This window comes from Ailuropoda melanoleuca, chromosome 1, assembly GCF_002007445.2.
Source record: "Ailuropoda melanoleuca isolate Jingjing chromosome 1, ASM200744v2, whole genome shotgun sequence".
Classification (NCBI taxonomy): Eukaryota; Metazoa; Chordata; class Mammalia; order Carnivora; family Ursidae; genus Ailuropoda; species Ailuropoda melanoleuca.
In genome coordinates this window covers 54,633,514-54,647,180 of record NC_048218.1, presented here as the reverse complement: position 1 = coordinate 54,647,180, position 13,667 = coordinate 54,633,514, and the positions used below count along the sequence as shown (strand labels likewise).

Here is a 13,667-nt window from a genome sequence, read left to right as displayed (position 1 = left end):
ATACAAATCAAAATCATAATGAAGTACAAGCACACACCTACTAGGACGTGAGGTTTTAAAAGTCTCACCATAGCAAAGGTGGTAAGGGCACAGAGCAACTCATACATTGCTGGTGGGAACATAAATGGTAAAGTCGCTTAGGATAACAACTTGGCATTTTCATAAAAAGTTACACCTTTTTAGTTGCACTGACCATATGATCCATCTATCCAAAACTAAATGTTTACCCAAGAGAAATGAAACATATGTTTACACAAAAACTTATACACAAATGTTCATAGCAGCATTGCTTACAAGAGTCAAAAAATGGAACCAGTGCAAAAGTCCATCAATAGCTAAATAAAAATAAAATGTAGTAGATCTGCACGGTATATCTATCTATAAAAGGAATAAACTACTGATCAACACCGCATGAAGGAATCAAAAATCAAAACCATCATGTGGAGTGAAAGAAGTGACACCAAAAAAGAACATGTTATATGAATCTACTATATTAAAATTTGAGAACATGTAAATTAATATAAAGAGACAGAAAGTAGATCCAGTGGTTGGGTCCCTGGGGATATGGAAAGGGAGCAGGGGAATGAGGAGGGGAGAAGATTACAAAGGGGCATCAGGAAACTTTTGAAAATGACAGATACATGCATTTTCTTGACTGTGGTGATGTTTTCGCAGTGTGTGTATATGTTCATGTCTATACTTGTGTACTGTGCTTGTGTATTGTATGTAAAACCTATCATATGCACGCTTTAAATATATGCAATCTGTTGTATACCAATTATAAAGTTAATAAAGTTCTTTTCAAAAAAGGAAAAAAGATGTCAGCATAGGCATTTATCTATTCATCACTAAAATGTAAGCTCCAGAAAGAGTAATTTTTCTTCATCTGTCTTATTAACTATGTATTCCCAGTACTGGCACATAAGAAGTACTCAAGGAATAATGGTTTGATACATGAATGATGGAGAAAGAATAAAATAGAACTATGAATCAGAAAATGTAGACACCATACCTTTTAATTTCATTTTAAGCGCTACAAAATTTATAATAAAAGTATCAACAATTTCAAAGGAAATATACACTGAGTTCTCATGAGGCAAAGTGCTATCAGTTTTATTCTTCTGAAATAATTTCACTGCTTAATCTCTTTAATATTTTTTTAAAGAATTATATAGTTTCCTTTTTAATAATAAATAAAAGCAAACACATAGTACTATGTGTCAGGCATGTTCTAAGGTTCAAGGTTCTATTTCCTAAGGATGTAACCTATGGTAATTTATTAATCCCTATAAAACCTTATAAAGTAGGTTTATTTTTTTCTCATTTATAAGATTGATTAGTAAGAGCTTTTAGTAAAGATATCAATCCTTTATACTTCAAATGTTGCATCTATATTTCATTTGAATATATCATTTCAATATTATTAGTTTCTAAATTATTTCATCCAAGCTTTATTGATCACAAAACTTCCCACCCTCCCCAGACCAGAACAAGGCCCTACAATTTCTGACTACTTGTCTCAATAATTGCCACTACCTATTAATCGGAGGCGATACCCAAGATGCAAACTTTTTTGCCACTCGAGGGCAAAACCATGCTAGAAATACTCAGTACTCATTTACTTGAAAATTATCCATTTAGTCACAAAGTTTCCTCTAATTTGGATGAAAAATATTAATTCTTCTGTCATCTTTCTCCCTCCCTTCTCCCTGACCCCAAAGCCTGTTAACTACTGGTTGTAGCTGGATAGATGTTAAATATTCAGATCCTGGGAGAAAACCAGACCACTGATGATAATTAACAAAAGCAGCTTATCTAAAAAATATTATTATTATTGGAAAACGGCAGTGATGTGTCCAAAAGATGAGGAAATAATGCAAATGTATAAAGCTATACAGTAGTAGTAGGTGGACAGGTTCAAGAATGAAACACAGCATGACTGGTAACAATTAAGACACCTGGAAGACAGGCATATCTCCAACTCTAGAACCTGCTAATGAGTGGGACCATCTTGTTTCCAAAACCACACAGTTCGCTAACATTTGAGCCCAATCATAACAGCATTTCATTTTTGATCGTATTTTATGATGTCAACGGAAATATAAGATTTATCTTACTAAACTTTCTGTGCCACAAATTTGGATACCAAGAAACAACGTATATACTATTCACACTGGAATTAAAAGAAAGAAGCTATATTATCTACTTATTCAATGTTTAAATGGTTGTAATTTTGTCCAATAAATAAGCACACACAAGAATGAGAACTTGCAGGAAAAAATGGCCTATTAAACACTTGAAAAGATGCTAAAACTCACTACTAACGAGATTGTAAAACTACAATTTTATACACACACACGTAATTTCTTACCTATCAGATTACCAATAATCAGGTGGGACACATACGCTGTTAGTAAGGATGTGGAGAAATAGGCACTTTCAAGCATTACTCATCGGAGTGCAAAATAGTACAATATTTATAGAGGACAATTTGACAGGATCTATCAAAAGTGTAAACACATTTACTATTTGATACAGCAAGAGCAAATCTAAAAATTTACACTGAAGATTATACTTGCATAGAAGCAAAATACCATAGATATAAAGCTATTCACTGCAGCCATTATTGGTTTATTAAAATATTTTGACATTATAAACTATGTAATATATGTACATTAGAATCTTCTATAGACATTAAGAATGAGAATGCTCTGCATCCAAATAAAAAAGATCTCCAGTATATCTTCGGAGGAATGGCAAAATATTTAACAGTACATACAGTTACATTTTATATAAGAAAAAATAAAATGGGTGTATACTGTTTCCTTTCTATGCTTAGATAATTGACTTTCTGTAGGAGGTGCTGGGCATAGTGTAAATAGGAATGGAGATGGAAGGGAGACATCTACTCAAAAAAATATGTAGAAACACTCTTCCTTTACAACACTCTGCCATAAGCATTTATAAAAAATTTACTGAAGAATGTAATATACCATAGTGAATTATTGGGGGAGGATCTTAATTTTCCCAGATAGTGAATTCTGCTGAAGTATTGCCATAGTCAGTATGACTGATAACAATATTCTGGTCCAGTAATTCAGGTTTTCAATTGACCTCTATTTTCTTATACTAAAAGGTCACTGACAGAGGGGAGAAAAAGCACTGTAGAAAAATTAGAAACTACAGAAAAATATAACACAAAACAATATTCACAGAGAAGTCTAATACATAATCATTGTTAATATTTCAGAATATTGCTATACGGTCTCTTGGTTCCCTCTCTTCTTTTTCATACATGATATACTGATACTTGACACTGATATTACATATACAGACATTAAATATACTGAAACATAGTTGTGTATCTGACACAGGGATATTCTAGAATAAACAATGTAAACATCATCACAGACTTGAAAAGAACATAAAGAGGGGTATGATTCTTTTTTTCACTTTTGAACTGAAAAATTTTTTGTTAGGTAACTACAATGTGCCAAGCAAAGTGTTGTGCACTGAGACTACAGAACTAAGCAAGGGAGATATGATCCTTGCCGTCATACCGCTTAAGGTCTACAGCAGAAGTTCTCAGAAATGGGGCATCTGGATCTCTTTATACTTTAAAATTTTGAGAACCCAAAGTACTTTCATTTACATGGGCAGTACCTACCTATATTTATCATATTAAACATTAAAACTAAGAAATTTAAAAAAATTTTAATTCATATAAAAGGATAATATGATACAAATAACATCTTTTACATGAAAAAATAACCATATTTTCCAAAATAAGGATTAGCAAAAAGAGTGGCATTTTATTATTTTTTTACATTTTTGCAAATCCTTTTAATATCCGAGTCAAAACAAGCAAGCTTGATTTTCATTATCTGCTATAGCATTCGATCTGTTGCAACAGGTTGGTTGGAATACGTGAAGAAAAAATGGCCTCACACAGATACATTGATAGAAAAGGGAGAGATACTTTAATACTGCTTTCAGACAACTGAGAAAATTCTTTGCTACTATACCAAAACTTAACAAGTGGAAGTTTCTTAGGATTAATTGCTAGTTGCCATCTGAAAACATTATCAATGAACTTTTCATACTCTCTTACATGAAAATCCATATATTTATCTTGTACTTTGAATGGATATTTTACCCATGCATGATTATAACAGCATACATTATTAGTCATTTGGCAATCACTGGCTCACTAAGTTATGCAGATATTCTAAACATTGCTACTTTTCATTATTCAATATAAAAAAAAAATTCACTAATTTCCCCACCAATGTCAATCCCATGATTGCAGATACAGGTTTCATAGAAATTATAATTTTTACTTGGAACCTCAAATTTTTTCACTGGCAACAAATACTGTCAGTTATTTGTCTTGAGTGACAGGTTCAGTTCATTGATCTGTGAGAACATGTCGGCAAAATTACTCAAGCCTGAATGGCATAGTTTGTTAGTCATTATTTTAAGTAAAAATGGTGTTCCACAAAAAAGGCAGCTAAGTTCAGCTTGGAATTCAGTCACACAAGCACTTCATGCATATACCCCATCTAATTACACAGAATATTAATACACACATACACATATTTATATATATAAAACAAGTGCTGGAAATCATGAAAACTGATCTGTATATTCCAACACTTGAAATACTGTTCATAAAACATTTTCAAGGTTGCTAAAAATTTTTAAAAATACCAAAAATCAACTGACATATTGTTACTTCTGCAAATGTGGTTACCGAGGAGGAAAAAAAAAATCTCATGATATTTCAAGAGATTAGAAAGCTTTTAATAATACGTCAGCATTGTGCAAATAACTTCAAGAGCCACACTCCCTATAGTATTACTGCTTGACTGAAATTCCCACTATGGTCCTCAGGAAAGTGAAGTAACAGTATCTATTTCATGCAATCTACTAGACCTAATTTTCTAAAAATAAATGCTATTTTAGGCTGAACCAGAGTATTCTAAAAGATTTACATTTACATCCAGATTTTTTCCATATGAGAAATCAAACTGTATTTGTTATGTGTATTTTTCCTGAAAATGATCCCTTGATCATTTTAGATTTCGAAAATATTTTTTTCACATCAGAGAATACAACTCTCCCACTATAAGGCTAAAATACAGCGTTATTCATAGAATGCAAATTGTTGTCCAAAATTTTAATACAAAGACAATTTATATCAGTGTTCCGGTATTTCATGCTAGATTTGAAGCAGAATGAGATAAAGAAACCCACTAAAACTGTAAGCAACACTGGCCACTGAAAAATACTGGTCTATAATAGAGTGGGAAAGCAATTTCTAGAACAACAGGTATTCTATGATCACATTTGTGTTAAAAAAATATTTGTAGATGTAAATATGGATGATACACGCATGGAAGTAAATTCATGGAAAAAAGTGTGAGAGAATAAATTCGTAACATGGTGATCGCTGAAGAAGGAGTGATGGAGTAATGAAAAGGGACTTTCACGGTTAACTATAAATTTCTGTAGTTTCTGATTTTTTTTGTTTCAAGAATATACTTGTGGATTACCTATATAATGTTAATACAACATAACAAAAAGGTAAAATACATTTTAATGTTGTTAGTTAATATTTATTTCCTAAATGAAGACTCAACTTTTGTAGGATTATTACCTAATGCATGACAAGCTGGTGGTATTTCTTAATTAATCTTTGCCTTCGGGCAAGACATTCCTTTCTTTTTCCCTCATACTTATGCATGCCTCCATGCACCTTCTCTGCAGTATGGTGGATAGTTCCCACTCTAGGAAACTGCCTCTGCACAATACCAGGCCTCATTCTCCTAATGTACATTGAGAAGAAAACTTCTCAGGGATGAGAGATGGACAAATGTAGGCAGTGAGAAGTGCTTCCTTCTGTGGCTTCCCAAGGGTAGAACACTGATGGGTAGAAAAATGGGACTCTTCCTCAAAGCCGTGGAGGCATTTGGGAGCATGGTTTAGTGACCTACTTACCTAGGAGGGCCAAGGGCTAATGACTTCAAGCAGGAGTTACCACATCACTTTAAAGGTGACAGGTTATCTAGTGAGGTGGAACATTACAAAAGCATTTAGTATTACAACCTGTTCGCACTGCACGAAACTAATGAGATAGTAACGACACACTTACATATTTCTTGGTAACGAGACACAGTTCTGTGTATTTTACATGTTGAGATCACAACATTAACTAAAACATAAAGAGCCATATAATTAACACATGACATTATAATGCATAAATCGTAACAAATTATCTTCCTGATGGATAATGATTTTAGCCTTATTTTTTTGAGGGAGACGGCATGAGCAAGTGTGCACATGTGAGCTGGTGGGGGGTGGGGTGGGGCAGGTCAGGGAGAGAGAGAATTTTAAGCAGGCTCCATGCCCAGAGCAGAGCCTGAAGCAGGGCTTGATTTCACGACCCTGAGATCATAACCTGAGCTTAAATCAAGAGTCAGGCGCTTACATGACTGAACCACCCAGGCACCCCTAGCCTTATTCTTAAAAGCTTTACAGAATTAGGAATTATTTCATCTCCAACTCAAGTTCTGACTCTCTTAAGCAAAATGACACCAAATAGCTAACCCCCAGCAATATTTTATAAAACCAGTTTTATAGCCAGAAGACAGAAACAGTCAGCTTTTCGCCTACTTAATTTCAAGATGAGGAAGAAGTCACAATGTTACTAAATGGTCTCTGTTTCCCAAAGTCCAATGTTTGTTACTCATTGCAGGTGCTCTCCCATCAATTTTCTTTCTAAACTTTCCAGTACTTTTCCACATGGCTCTTCATTTTCACCCAGGTTTATGCTTTTGGGTGTGCAATTTACTACAAATCAAATTACTCTTATCAACAACTGAGTAATTGCATCACATGCATCATAACTCCCACCTCCAAAAGCCAGGAAGCGCTCCCTAACTCCAAAGATTCTAAAACCTGTAGTTTCTAGCACTGTCAACTCAAATCATGCAAGAAAAATTTTCCTTTGTGTTTATTTGGTAGCAAACACATATATAGCAATCATATTTTTTAAACTAAAACCAAGGACACATGATGATCAAAACCAAATAACTTTTCTCTGATTCATAAGATTTATAAATACTTAATTTGAAGATATCAAATAGTAAGTTATATCATCAATTGGTTTTACAGACAGGAAGGAAATTATATGCAGTTAGGGTCGTCCTAGAAAATTACCAACAACATTCTAAGAAAATTCCCAAAACTGAATCCAGAAATGTTCCGATTAATTACTAGCTTTGTGGAGGGAGGAAGACAGCTTTCTTTCTGCAGCAGTTAACAACAGCTCTAGCTAAATATTTTGTTGACATTTCACACTACTTGTCAAGTTCATTTATTTGCCAACAGAGATGTGAAGCTATACTCTTTTCTGTGAAAACAAGGGGTCTGAAAAGATGGCATGTCTTCACCCCTTAGACACCAGCTTCTGTAAGACAACAGAGCCGGTGACCCCTGGCAATGACTGTGCATGCCAGGCAATGAATGCTCCTCCCTGCCCCATACTCAAGGAGGAGACTATCTGGTCAACTAAGATACAGAAGCTGACGATATCATAACACATATATTCCCTTGGAGTTTTTCCACCAAATTAAATTAATTGGTGGGCAAATAATTTGCCTTATTTGAGCTGAAGATATGAAACATATTTTCGAAGAAAAATATAGAATATTCCCACAGGTTAAAAAAAAACAAAACAAAAACAAAAAAACCCAATATAGGGTTAGAGCCCCAAAAGGTTACATGCATGTGAGAGGAAAAAAACAAAACTGAAACTACTCACACTAAGAGTAAAAGTATTCAAATATTCTGATGGATTCAACTTTCCCAAGGAGAGCATATTAATTTAAGTATAGAACATGAGATAGAAGCATTTAATCGACTTTCACATGAATTATTATAAAGTGATTCCAAACGAAAATTTAAAAGTTATCATAAATGTAATATGGGGACCAATATTCATACCCAGAATTTTAAACTAGAATATAAACCTTCTCTTGCTAAATAAAGGAATGCTAAAAGTTAGACCTTGGGTATACTGAAAAGAAACAAAAAATACATACTCCAAGGAGAAAAAGCTCTTCATCATACCCTACCAAAGGCAATTTTCTTTAATTTTATATAAAAATGCAAATTTTATAATGAATCTATATGTCAGCAGAACTGTATTAACAGTAAGTCTTTGGCCATAAGCTTTTATTTTATTTTTTAGTATTTATTTATTTGACAGAGAGAGCGCGCGTGCACGCACAGAGGGAGCAACAAGCAGAGGGAGAGGGAGAAGCAGACTCCCCATTGAGCAGGGAGCCCCATGCAGGACTCTTCCCAAGACCCTGGGATCATGACCTGAGCTGAAGGCAGACACTTAACCAACTGAGCCACCCAGGCGCCCTGAGCCATAAGCTTTTAGTAAAAATTTCTACTCCTAATACAGGGTTGGTTTGTCCTATCCACACTGGCTATAACATCTTTTCTTACCAATTTGTTGACAAAATTTGATCCTTTAAGTGTTTCAGAGAAATGATTATGTGCTATTATGTAACATTTAATGTATGATGACTAGATAATACTCAATATACATTGCTCAGTATTTTTACTTCATTTTAAGTATAATCATGAACACATACCTGATATAGAAGATCTTTTTGAGGCAAGTGGGGGGATCGTTCTTCATACATGGGAGGTGGTTTATGTGTGGGCGGAAGGTCGATCCTGCATTGAAAAGGTTAATAAATGTGATTGCAACATTTAGCAAAACAAAACAAAACAAGAAGGGGGAAAACAATCGAGGTTCTCTGAAGTTTTGAGGATATTTTCCTCACATTAATATTTATATTAGCGTACATGCTTAATTCAGTCCTTAAATTTCCACTAACCTATCACAGATGGGGGAAAAAACCTGGTTTTAAACTTCCAATGTTTAAAACCAATCTAATTGATTCATTTAAAGAAGTAACTCAAATGGAAGCATTTTCTGAAAATTATTAAGTAACCTAGTACGTAACCAATTTACTTCAGTATTGCACATTTTTCCATCTGACTATGCCTACCATCATTTAAAGATAGTCAAATGTGTGCAATGGAAGGCAAAGTGTCATAAATGTAATTTAAAAAACTGTATCTTAAAATGATAATGAAAAAAAATTATACTGCATTTTGGAAATACTTCCAAAACTAATTTTCAAAATCCACGGTTACTCCTAGAATATCCATCATGCAAATTAAGATTTTTCAATCTAAAGAAATTATAAATCTTGTCACCTGAAATAAAAAAAGGGGCCATTACATTCTCAGGGAATACGTGTATTTTTGCCAAAATAACCTAATAAACTTTTAAAAAGCCTATATTTTCATGTGTTTAAGTATTGTTGTTATAATAAAAATAAAATTAAGTATATTTTGCAGCTCTCTGCATTTTCAAGAACAATTTTTTATATATTCTCAAACTTTTGAAGTTCATAAATAATTTTCAATACATGTGAAGACTAAATCAAACAAAAATGTTACCTATATTAAAAAATAAAAAGAATGAAATTTATAAAGGCCAAAGTAATTACAAATTCTCTGAGGTCTAATAACTTTTCAATGTGGGCATGAAATAAAAATTTTAAATGAACAGAATTCAAACAACAAATAAAATGGTTACATGGATATAATTATTTAGCCTACTAGTAAATGATGTTTTTAAAATTATAGAAAAGCCTGAGATAACTTGGAAACTAAAATGAAGTTAACCACATACTTCTCTTGAAATAGTAAAGAACTATAAAGATTACTGTAACCATAAATATTGTAACTATAAATATTAAAGAATCAGTGTTACGGGTATTGCACTGAAAAGGTACTTTGCAGTCCTTATTTAAAGGTAATTATTTCCTTTCATCTAATGAAAATCACAGCAAATTTATAGCTCCAAGGTGCCATCAGTCATTTGGGTGAGAAAACTGAGGCCCATGGAGGTGATGTGACTTGTTCAGGATCATACCACTATTTTGATCATGATAGAGCTGAGACTAACACTCAGTTGTCTTTACTCTAAAAAGATCTATGCTATACCTGTGCCAGATTAGAGAGTCAGAGACATATAAAAGCATTTATGAAGACAGAAGAAATACATTTTTTGAGAGACAGCCCCATGTCCTAATATAAAAATATTAATAACTACATAAGAAATAATGCCATTTGTATAAAACGTCATAGTTCATAAACGTCATCTTATTCTACTCATCACAACCATGGAAGGTAAATAGGAAAAATATTATTCACATTTCACAGATGAAGCAACAAAGCTGTTGATGGAATTCAGTGAACTGGGACATTGGTCTTTTGATTCTACAGCAAAGTGCAATTTATGCTTTAACATTCTAGCTCAATGACTAGGCCCAAAATATTGCTTTCTCTTTAAATAAAAAAGTTGCACATTTTGTAACTTAACCAAAACCAAAATTGTTCAAGGAAAAAAGCTTTAAAACTCAATGTATTTGATAATTCTTGGCAGTTGAAAGTTAATAAGATCTATCCATACATAAGACTGGCATATACAATCTGGAGAAGCAATTAAACTTCTAAGATATTTTGAATCTCTTTCAACCACACTTCATCAAAGACCTGCATTTTTACTCAGAAGGCAGGACAAAATAAAGTGTCATTACGTTATCATTTGGAAAGATGTCCAATATATTTTTAGGTGAAAAAGGCATTAATATATTTGTCTCCAACAGCCCCTTAACACTTAATTTACCAAAAAACAGTACATTCTGATGAAACCATGGTCATCTCACAAAGACCTAACAGTATCTTTACTCCCATCCCTCAGACATTTTACATATGAGTAGCTGTAAAGATAAAGACTGACTCATACTAAACATTGAACACAAGCATAAAAGTTACCTACACTTTGTCAAGATAGGATGGTCTCTTTTTTCGAGGAGTCAGCAGGACAGTCACAAAGACAGCAATGATGAAAAGAGCAAGGACAGCTCCAATTACAGCTCCAGCTACGGCTATAGAAGAGGTCTGCTTAAATGGGACATCTGTAAAGCAATAAAAATTAGGCTTTTTAAACAATTTTTTAAAAAGTTCTTGAATTTGCATACTCTAATTTCTAAAATGTTCAAGGACCGATTGAAGTATGTTACCCAAAAGCAAGCTTAGAAAACCCCAAATTTGATTACTTTTTGTAGGATTACGCTAACACCCTTCTTCCTTGCAAGATGTCACCCCAGCACTTCAGCTTTGCTTTTTTTCAAGTTATGAAAATAATATACCCAGTCAGGTATCAATAAGTGAATCTATTTTCTATGGGCAAAGAATGTCTGGAGGAGAAACGATAGAGAACAGGATGAAAACTATTTTAAATTCTTACTATAAAACATAAAACAATTTTTTTCATTATTCTCTGAATTAACCAACAATATATACATTTACCATTTTTATTCTAATAAAATATAAAAGAAATTCTATTAAGGAAACCAAAGGGATTCAAGAAGGGATAGACCAAAGACATAAAAAATATCCCAGAATAAATACAGTAAAAAATGACACATACTGTTTGTTTTTTAAATAGAGGTATAAAAACAGCACTTGTTGCAGATAATTTTCCTTAATTCATGAACATTTAATACAAAGTACACTGAAGATAGTTTCTTTACTGCAAAGTTAAATGGGAAATCTCTATCCCTTGGCTGTAAACACACTACATAATTTCTAAATACGAATTCTTTTGCAGTCTGCACCATAAATTTTAAGAAAGGATTTAAAAAACATATTTAGCAATTATCACTTTATACTATCCAGAAAAATTAAGTCACTCTACTTTATGAACAACCAAATAAGGTAATTTACTAAAACTATTCTATCTACATATTTTCATATGTAAGTATTATGGATATGACAATACAATCAATCCTTACATATAAATATTATTTTGATAATTTCAGCAGTATTAAACTTTTTGAGTACTATCAAGTACCATCAATATACACAATTTTATCTTCCTAACCAGTAAGAAAGATGTTTAAAATAATATTGTATAAATGAAAATACTGCAGTTCTAAAAGTTAAATATTCTGCCTAAGGTCATTCAATCAACTAGTAGCAGAGAACAAAGAGTAAAATAAAGCTAGCTGGGGTAGGCTAGAAGCCCTTACCTTTATGCCCTCATTGTTAGAAAATGGTTTTTGCAATATCTAACTTAGACTCTCCTTTTGGTCCCCTACTTGGAAATAAAGAACTCTCAGCTTTCACTTAAATGGACATTCACATAAACTTCTAAATAATTGCAATGACTGCTGGAACCAGACATGGCAAATTTAAAGAAAATTAAAGCACTATCAGTTTTGAAATATGTTTCACTGACTTACCATCATAGGTATTTCCATATAAATACATATTTATAAGTATTTTCCAACTCTGTTTCTATCAAAATGTGAGTTGCAAGGTGCTTTAGATTGCTTAAAAAATGTTTTACTTTCTCCTCAATTATAAAAATTTCCTTAGCAAACTATCAATCCTAAATTTGTTAATGAGTCATTAGTCGCAATCTACACTAAGAACCTTACGCCAATGTTAAGTAACCCATTTCAGTAACCTTTCAAACACTGATTAGAATCTAAAAATAGTAAGATATACAATTTTTTTTTTTTAAAGTAGGCTCCACAGCGTGGAGCCCAATGTGGGGCTTGAACTCATGACCGTGAAAGCAAGACCTGAGTTGAGATCAAGAGTAGGATGCTTAACCAACTGAGCCATCCAGGTGTCCTTAGATAAAACAATTATTTTAAGCAATATAACCAGCTTACTTATTCGCTAATACATGACTAGTTTATCTTCCCATTATTGCTCATTTCTCTAATCCCCACTGTCTCCATTTGATTATGTACCACACGAAGAAAGGTCTGAAATCCAAGCCAGTCAAATATTATTCTGCTCTTGTAAATGTTTAAATATTTGGAATAACCTAGTAATAATTTCTATTCTACACTCTCACTTCTCCCATTATATAAATTATAGCTTTGCATTCGGTCTTTAACAATAGGTCAATTGAAACCTATTAAGTTTATGTGCCCGAGGTTATGTGACCAAGGCCATACACATTGTCAGTGGCACAAATAAAAAAATCCCAACAGGTCAAGTATGCTACTTATGCCACACTAGTTATTCCAAAGGTTTTCCTTTAAAAGAAATCTTGATTTTGCTGAAGGATAAAAACAGCCCTATCATTTTCCCCCAAGTATACTGAATTCAAATTTGAGGGTTATCTTGATGGTAAGGACAAAGTAAATACCATATTTATAATACTTCCAAAAATTATTTTTGAAAAACTCTTTGAATACTACAGATTATACATTCTTCATCAAACCACACACCTCCAAGAAAACCCTTCAGTTAATCTTAGCAAAGATATTAAATTTGGTAGGGCTTGTAATAAAACGTAATCACAGACTTTTCATAACCTAAAGTAATTCCCAATCTATACTATTTTTAATATCCTTAAGTGATTCTTAAATCCAAATAGACACTATTTTTAAACATTAAGTTATGGTCTACTTATCTACTTCTGTCCCATTAGCCTTACAATTCCTAGCTTTAGGACTCTGTAACTGAGAGTTGACTGAGTGTAGACT

The 13,667-nt window shown here is 32.9% G+C and overlaps 1 protein-coding gene across 3 annotated transcripts in view; it reads right to left on the bottom strand.

The window, feature by feature from the left end:
• NECTIN3 (nectin cell adhesion molecule 3) overlaps positions 1-13,667 on the bottom strand; it is a 135,371-nt gene that overhangs the window by 53,722 nt on the left and 67,982 nt on the right. For 2 of the 3 annotated variants that reach the window (XM_034658089.1, XM_011222503.3), the window contains exons 6-7: positions 10,937-11,075; positions 8,670-8,754 (exon numbers count right to left, since the gene is read on the bottom strand). In XM_034658089.1, coding sequence (XP_034513980.1) covers positions 8,670-8,754; positions 10,937-11,075 — 224 coding nt within the window. Of the gene's footprint in view, positions 1-6,034; positions 6,068-8,669; positions 8,755-10,936; positions 11,076-13,667 lie in introns of those variants that run through there. The other variant, XM_034658092.1, reaches the window with a different exon arrangement.